Source organism: Tyto alba, unplaced genomic scaffold (genome assembly GCF_018691265.1).
Source record: "Tyto alba isolate M040663 unplaced genomic scaffold, T.alba_DEE_v4.0 Super-Scaffold_15, whole genome shotgun sequence".
NCBI classification, from domain to species: domain Eukaryota; kingdom Metazoa; phylum Chordata; class Aves; order Strigiformes; family Tytonidae; genus Tyto; species Tyto alba.
In genome coordinates this window covers 6,308,519-6,316,864 of record NW_024881277.1, presented here as the reverse complement: position 1 = coordinate 6,316,864, position 8,346 = coordinate 6,308,519, and the positions used below count along the sequence as shown (strand labels likewise).

The 8,346-nt window shown below is 52.5% G+C and overlaps 1 protein-coding gene across 1 annotated transcript; it reads left to right on the top strand.

The window, feature by feature from the left end:
- The first annotated feature begins 1,064 nt into the window (after positions 1 to 1,064).
- On the top strand, positions 1,065 to 7,651 carry LOC122153046 (olfactory receptor 14J1-like). The gene is made up of 4 exons (XM_042789168.1): positions 1,065 to 1,069; positions 2,299 to 3,271; positions 5,947 to 6,163; positions 7,644 to 7,651. Exons 1-4 carry the CDS (start codon positions 1,065 to 1,067, stop codon positions 7,649 to 7,651), a joined length of 1,203 nt encoding a protein of 400 aa, XP_042645102.1.
- The last annotated feature ends 695 nt before the right edge of the window (positions 7,652 to 8,346 follow it).

The following is an 8,346-nucleotide window of genomic DNA, read 5'->3' as shown; positions in this document are numbered from 1 at the left end:
GGTCATTAAAGTGCCTTGGGCTGTTGCTGTGGTGCTGAGCTGGGCCGGGCTCCTGGGCCGGAGGGAGCTCCTGGCAAGTGGGCAGCGCTGCAGGAGAGACAGCTCTGCCCAGGAGCAGCTCCTCTGCAAAGCGCAGCAGGGCTGAGGGCACTGCCTGCAGGCACCCAGGGCAGAGCAGCGAGGCACACACAGCTTCAAGGCAGCCTGGGCTGGGAGGCTGCTGAGAGCTCCGAGGAGGAGAAAGCGTCAGGGCCCTGGCCACAGTAAGTCTGGGGGTGCAGGGCAATGCAGCTGCAGCTCGGGGAGGGATCTGGGGAAGGCGCAGAGCTGCCAAGAATCTGCCTCCTGCCTAAAGGAGGAGGAGGAGGAGCTGCTCCTGAGCTGGGCTTCCCTGGTGCCCCCTGTGAGGGCCAGGGCATGAGGGCTGCCTTCTGGCAGGGCCGGCTGCAGGGGTGTGCAGCCGGGTGTGCAGGCAGGGGTGCCCAGGGCTGTCCTTCCCAGCAGGGTCCCTGCACCCCAGGGGGCTGTGTGCTGGGGCAGGGACTCTGCCGCCTGCCAGGGTCAGCACTCAGCCTGCCCGGGGAGCTCCCCACGGCGCTGTGGGGAGAAGCTGTGGGGGGAAGGAGAGACCACCATCACAGAAATGACAATGCTGCTCACAGCTCCAAAGCACTCTGGGGACTTTTGCAGAGGGTCCTTCTGAAGAAGGATCTCAAGTCTGCTTTTACTTGTAATGCAAGGACCCTTTCTTTGAGATTTCCTTTCTTGTTTGGCTGGTTGGGCACTGATAGGATATTTTTCCACTCTAGTGAAGGCGCTTAAATCTCAGTTATCCTTAACACTTCTCTGAGCCACTCCTGAGACCCTGCACACATGGAACTGCCCCTGAGCAATGTCCTGCTGCCAGGAGGGGTCTGCAGGGCAGAGTTGAGCACACAGAGGGTGGGATGGGGGCTGGCAACACCAACAGGGAGGAGATAAGGGGACAAAAAAGTAGGTCTCATCAGGGACAGACCCAGGTACCAGAGACATAGGCAGGGAGGGAGAGGGTGTTGCTGTCAGGAATGCGGTGAGAGGGGGGATTTGGGCACCTCACTGCCATGTCCTGCAGTTCAGATGTCTTCCATGGAGCAACCCCTTGCTGTCCCCTCCCACTCAACACAGTCTCTTCCCTGAAGGCCATGGGGCACCTTCCCAGTAGCCTCAGCTCTGAAGGGGAAAACTTAGCAAATACCTAACTGCCTGTCCCTTTCTGCCTCCAGCAGCACTAGCTCTGTATTTGTCCATTTTCCCCCTCCTGTATCTGCTCCCCTTACTGTCATGCCTGGACTTGCTGGGATGGGGGGCTGGGCTTAAGCTGCAGTTCAGAGCCCAACCCTGTGGGTCCTACTGTGCAGATATGTCCATGGGAGTAAAGTCCCCTCATAATCTGTGGGCTCAGGGCAAAACAAAGGACAATATTCCATTCAGGACATTTACTCTTTAGGACATTCAACTCTTGCTCTGAGGGGCTCGTGCTGGGCTGCAGGTTTCTCTCCAGGTGGGAACAGCTTTCCTGGGGCATCTCTGTGTTATCCAGCAGCCCCAGGGAGGAAACACCTCAGTGCTAAGGCCATGGAAATGCTGCTGGACGTCTGCACACAGGCAGCTGCAATGAGCCCTCTGTGTCCCTGGCTGGGAGGGGAGAGCTGAGATCCTCTTCAGGTGTGATGAGAGGGGCTGAGGGATTTGGAGAGCTGTGCTTGGAGACTGGATTCCTCTAGTCCCAGCCAGTGCCCTGTTTCTGTGGGGAACAGCTGTGTCTATCATCATCCAGTGGTGTCTATCATCAAGCGGTGCCAGCACAGGGCAGATGAGACCAGGGCTGTTGGACAGAGCGACTCTCCTCACTCTGAACTGCAGGACAGGCCCTTGGCCTCAGGACCCACAATGTTTCACTGGGAGGTGCAGCAGAAATGCCAAGAATTTCTGCCTTAAAACCACTCCTCAGTTGCAGTGGTGCAACTAGAACACTCAAAAAAATAAATCCCCATGTTTCCACCCTGCAGTCAGGTGAATTGGGAGAAATAGTACTGTAAATCTCTTTGATAATACAAGTGGATTTAATGTATGATTATCCGTGTTCTGATTTATCAATAGCTGTCCAGCAGATTTGACTCCTCCAGAGCTCACAGCAGAGCCCCTGCTCCATGGGGCCCTCAGCCAACATCAACCTGAGCTCACAGGATGGACTGGCCAAAGAACTTGGTTAAAAGGGAAAGGCAGTCACTGAGAAATACAGAGTAGATTCTATCTCAGAGAAGTCTACACTATCTTTTCAATGACTTTTCCTCCTTGGACAGTGCTCAATGACCAGTGGAAGCAAATTTTTAATGGTAGCTCCATCACCGAATTTCTCCTCCTGGCATTTGCAGACAGACGGGAGCTGCAGCTCCTGCACTTCTGGCTCTTCCTGGGCATCTACCTGGCTGCCGTCCTGGGCAACGGCCTCATCATCACCGCCATCGCCTGCGACCACCACCTCCACACCCCCATGAACTTCTTCCTCCTCAACCTCTCCCTCCTCGACCTGGGCTCCATCTCCACCACTGTCCCCAAAACCATGGCCAATTCCCTCTGGGACACCAGGGACATCTCCTACTTGGGATGTGCTGCACAGCTCTTTTTCTTTCTCTTCTTGATAACAGCAGAGTTTTCTCTTCTCACCATCATGGCCTATGACCGCTACGTTGCCATCTGCCAACCCCTGCACTACAGGACCCTCCTGGGCAGCAGAGCTTGTGTCCACATGGCAGCAGCTGCCTGGGGCACTGGGTTGCTAAATTCTCTCCTGCACACTGCCAACACATTTTCCCTACCCCTCTGTGGAGGCAATGTTGTGGACCAGTTCTTCTGTGAAATCCCCCAGATCCTCAAGCTTGCCTGCTCAGGTTCCTACCTCAGGGAAGCTGGGATTCTTGTACTTAGTGTCTGTTTAGCTTTTGGGTGTTTTGTTTTCATTGTGCTGTCCTATGTGCAGATCTTCAGGGCTGTGCTGAGGATCCCCTCTGAGCAGGGACGACACAAAGCCTTTTCCACGTGCCTGCCTCACCTGGCTGTGCTCTCCCTCTTTATCAGCACTTCATTTTTTGCCTACCTGAAGCCCCCCTCCATCTCCTCCCCATCCCTGGACCTGGTGGTGTCATTTCTGTACTCAGTGGTGCCTCCAGCAGTGAACCCCCTCATCTACAGCATGAGGAACCAGGAGATCAAAGATGCCCTGAGGAAACTGGTAACAGGATGAATTTCAGAAACAATAAAATATGTGTCTTCTGTAAACAACTCTAAGTGTAACTGATTACATACAGGATCTCAGTCTGTAGGTTTTTGTTGGGTCTTTTGGAGTTGATTTTTTTGTTTTCTTTGTTTTACTTTACGTTATGTTCTCTGCTAAAATGTGTCATTATTTTTCCCTGTTCTCATTATGTATCTATCAATCTTTTGTGTGAACCAGAGACTGTGTAAATGAGGATCCATGATCTCATTGTGGTTAAACAAAATAAAGGACACTGTAGAGACATGCTTTGAGATCCTTCCTCCAAGTCATTCTCCGGTCCTACCAGGTCAGCCCTTGTACTCGTCTAAGATGTGAGTGGTTTTGTGCTGTGGTCACTGTCCCACGGTGTGGCAGTCCTTTAACTGCAGGCAGGGACAGGCAGTGGGCACTTCTGTGACAGAGCTGGCCTTCATGACAGCATTTCCATCAGACAAGGGGATCTTCTCTGGGCAGTGCATGAAGGCTTAGGTCTTCTTCCAGAGTTGCTCTCAAGACCATGCCCAGAAAATTGCCCAGGAGAGAAACCACCACTGAAGAGTGGAAGTGTGTGCATGTGTAGGGTGGGGGCAAACAGCAGTGTCCTTGTACAGCCAGGCTCTTGTAAGAGACCTGAAGGACCAGGAAAGCATGGGCTGGACTGTGCCCGTGTGTGCTGGACACCCCTGGGGAAGCAGCCCCAGGGCAATTGCCACAGACCAGCCAATAACAACCACCATTTCCAGCATGGACCTCTTACTTCAGATCAGGTAGGTTTTTCATACTTCCACAGAAGGACAACAAAGGACTAGGTCAGAAGTCCATGTTTGCATTGTACAGACAAAGCATAAACCTGCACATCATGTGTGCATTGTGAGATGAACCTGAGTGAGCACAAAATCCACCAGCTATTCCTGGGGTTGCCATGAAGGTCTGTGGCACAGACCATCTCTTGGGGTCACTTCACGTAAAGACTGACGTCCCCTGGGAAAACCCCTGAATGCAGCACTGGAGGTGCTTCCCTGAACCCGGTCCCTGTGTCCATTCCTCGTGCCTCGGGGCATCTCCCACGGGTGCAGAGCAGGGCGAGCACCGCAGGGCTGAGGTGCCTCCCAGCCTCTGGGGGTGGCAGCAGGAGTTCAGAGAGACTATGGCTCCTGCAGTGCACTGCCTCTGAGTGTGCAAGGGAAGGACTCGTGTCTCTGAACAGCCCTGTGTGTAAGAGGAGTGCCTGAGGCCAGCTCAGCTGTGGGCACCTGACAGAGCCCTGACACTTCTGTGTGTGACTGCAGGAACAACCCCACCTTCCCAGTGAGCTCCATCTCGGCCGCCTTGGACAGGCTCATTGCAAGTGCTCCTGTCTGCTCTGTCACCCTCCCCTGGGATTCTGGAGTGTGCCCAGAGAGGCCATGGGCCTTATTGCAGACTTTCAGTACTTCTTGGGTCTTATAGGAAAGACGGGGACAGACTATCTAAAAAGGCCTGTAGCAATGGGATAAGGGATAACGGTATTGAACTTAAAGAGAGTAGATTCCGACTAGATATAAGGAAGAAAGCTTTTACAATGAGGTGGTGAAACACTGGAACACATTGCCCAGAGAGGTGGTAGATGCCCCGTCCCTGCAAACATTCAAGGTCAGGTTGGACAGGGCTCTAAACAAATCGATCTAGTTGAATCTCTCCCTGTTCATTGCAGGGGGGTTGCAATAGGTGACCTTTAAAGGTCCCTTCCAACCCAACCTATTCTGATTCTGATTCTATGAACTCTCTCAAAGGAAATGTCTTCCCCCCAACCTTTTCCATCCCACAGGCATGCTCAATATCACACCCTCCTAAAACAGTGTTTGCAGCATTGGACACCATAGGCCTGCCCATGTCCCTACTGAGATAAAACAGAAGCAGAAAGCATTTATCCCTGCAGGTGGAACATTATTGTGCAACCTGGGTGCAGACCTTGTCTTTCCTGAGAGCTTTCCTCAGGTCCTCCCTGACCTCCCTGTTCCGCAGGCTGTAGACGAGGGGATTGACCAGGGGCGTGAGGACAGTGGCAGAAGAGGGAGAGCACTTTGTTGAGCTGCCTCAGCGGGGCTGTTCTGGGCAGCAGGTAGACAGTGAGGAGGGTGCAGGAGAAAAGAGAGATGACAATGAGGGGAGGGGAGCGGGAGGAGAAGGCCTTCTGCTGCCCATGCTGGATGGGATCCTCAGGATGGCAGCTATGATGCACACATGGGACGCAAAAGCAAACAGGAAGGGGAAGACAACGCTCAGGAAAGACAGGATGAAGGATGTGAGTGTGACCACGCTGGTGCCACTGCAGGCAATCTCCAGCAGAGAGGTCACAGAACAAGTGGCCAGTTGCCCTGGGGCCACAGAACTTCAGCTGGGATAAGAAGACTGGGACTGTCGCACACACCAACATAGCCAAGGTGCAACCTCCAGCTGAAGGCAGACCTTCCAGGTCATGAAGCCTGCAGAGAGCAGGGGCTGGAACGTGCCCAGATACCAATCATAGGCCATCATGGCCCGCAGGTAACACTCGGCAGTTGCAAAGCAGCCAGAGCAGTGGAGCTGAGCCATACAGCTGTGAGCAAATGGTCCCGTCCCCATTCAGCAAGCTGGCCAGCAGCCGGGGCAGGAGGGTGGAGCTGTAGCAGGTCTCCAAGGAGGGCAGATTGCCCCAGAAGAAGTACGTGGGGGTGTGCAGATGCTGCTCTGACACCATCAAAACAATGATGAGGATGTGCCCAATCACAGACATGATGAGTGATAGGAGGAAGAGTGGAGTCTGGATTGAGGGCACATTCCCCATTCCCCTCAGCAGGAACTTCGTGAGGGATGTCCGACTCCCCTATTCCCATTTTTTCCATACAGGTTTGTTTCTCTTTCTTTCCCCACTTACCAGGAAGGAGGCCTGTGATAAAACAGCTGCATTTCTGCACTAAGTGGAAGAAGAGATTGAATGGAAATACGGCTTAAAAATATGCAAAGAAACAAAAATTCCATATTCTTAGCATTGTTTATAGTATATTTTTGTCTCTCTCTAACCTCGAAGAAGGTACCGGGGTTCTTCAGGACCGGACAAACCCACTTGTCCCAAGAGCACTCCCTCTGACCACAGGGCTGCCTTGCCCCATGGAGCTGCCTCTTCCTCGTGCTGGAATGCAAACATCATGTGCTTTTGCTCACATTTTGACATCCTGCTTTACTGTGCTCGGGGGTTCCTCAACATGACCAGAATAGCTGTTTAGAACTGAGATCCTCTGTGCTCCGACAAGGAAAACCAGTGCCATGATTTGAAATAAATTGTTTCTGTCAAAAGATCAAGGCAGATGTCCTTTCTCCAACCGGGAGAAGGCTGAGCGCAGTGCTGGGTGAGTGGTCTCAGCTCTCAGAAATGCTGCCCTTCTGAGGAGAGCATTCCTGCCCTGAGCAGGCCAAGTTCTTGCATTGACCAGGAGCAGGTCAGGAGTTACCTGCTCAGAAAAAGGGACTGTTCAATGAGATCATGACAGAGGATGCTTGAGCCCACACTGTGTGTGAGACAGTAAAAGAAAAGGTGGGACAAAATCTATGCCCAGGACATGCCTGAGTGAACAGCCAGGGAAAGTGCCTGCCTGAGAAGCAGCCTCACCAGCTGTGCTCCTTGAAATACATATTGCTCTCAGCATTGTCAAACCCACCTCCTGGCTGTGATGGTTTGCTTCTGGAAGCAACCAGCTTTAGCAGAGCTGACAAGGATGAGTAAAGCCCCCAGCCCTCCCCACTGGATGAGTGAGAGTCCATGTCAGAAAGCTGAGGGTCTGAGCTTGTGGAACGGTGAGGGAAGGAGACAAGATGGAGAAACTGGGAAAGAAGAGAGCCCTGTGGGAGGAGAAGGGCTCAGGTGATATGGCCCCAGAGACCCTGCACTGACTTTTCCCCCATGCCAACTGAAGTGGGTAAGTGCCAGGGAGGGCTCCAACAGATCCCAGGCCAGCTGGAACTCAGCACCACCAGCCCCTCCCCAGCATCTCTGCTGGAAGTTACTGGGTCTCAGGGTATCAGGGGAAGGAGGGAGCTGGGCTGGGGACATGTGCAGCACAAGACAGGGCTGAGACTCAGCTCTCACTCACACACTTTCACTGCACAAACACCCACAGCAAAATCGGCAGTTCCCTGACTCGGGACATCCAGCACCCACCTGCAATGCTCAGCATGAAGGGTTGGCCTCTGTGCTGACGGTGCCTGGGAACAAAGACCTGGGGCCTCACTCTCTGCCTCTACCCCACCACATCTTCCCTTCCACGATCTCTCTGCAAACCCTGACTCAGATCTAATGCCCTGCTCTACCCTTGCCCTTTTCTTCCCACAGATCAATAAGTGATGCACCAGCAGCAAAAAAAAAAAAAAAAAAATTCCCCCTGCTTTGTACTGTGTGCTGGAGCTTATAACACCAACAATTCTTTCAGTGACCCAGGCACAGCTCAGCTCTCCCCAGGCACTGCAGGGAGGAAGCATTGCTAAGCTAGTTCTCAAATCAAGCTGCAGCTTCTGAACTGCTGGAAAGGCTGGAATCTGTTGTGGCAAGGCCTGCCTTTCCTGACAACCCTGAATACCTTGAACTCCAGGTGAGGCTTCTCTAGAAAGGAGACTCAGGGAAGGAAATCATCAGGATTCAGCAAAATTCCTGACAGAAACCCGTGAGAATTACCCAGAGTATAAACCCCATCACCTCCTTGAATTAGACACTAAAAATCTCCACACACTGGGCTAGTTTTTCAAAACCAGACTTTTAAATTAGAAATACAGGCTAAATACCTCAGAGAGACAAGTTTCAAAGAGAAACAAAAAATAGGTGAAGCCGTATCATCTGGATTTACAAATTCTCTATCAGCAGAAAGGAAGTCCCACAGCCTATGGGATGTTTCATTAGCTGGCCCTACAGAAATTTGGTTTCTTGGGCCTCTTGGCTCCAGCCTGCTGCATTCACATTGCTGGCAAGGGGACAATTTCAAGTTCAAGCATCAAATTTTTCCCCATCCTGCCTGGAGATGCAGAACAGCTCTGTCACACAT

Coding starts and splice junctions, on each gene's coding strand:
- LOC122153046 (XM_042789168.1), top strand. Junction 3,272..5,946: donor AAGATGCCCTGAGGAAACTG/GTAACAGGATGA, acceptor GAGCTGTAGCAG/GTCTCCAAGGAGGGCAGATT.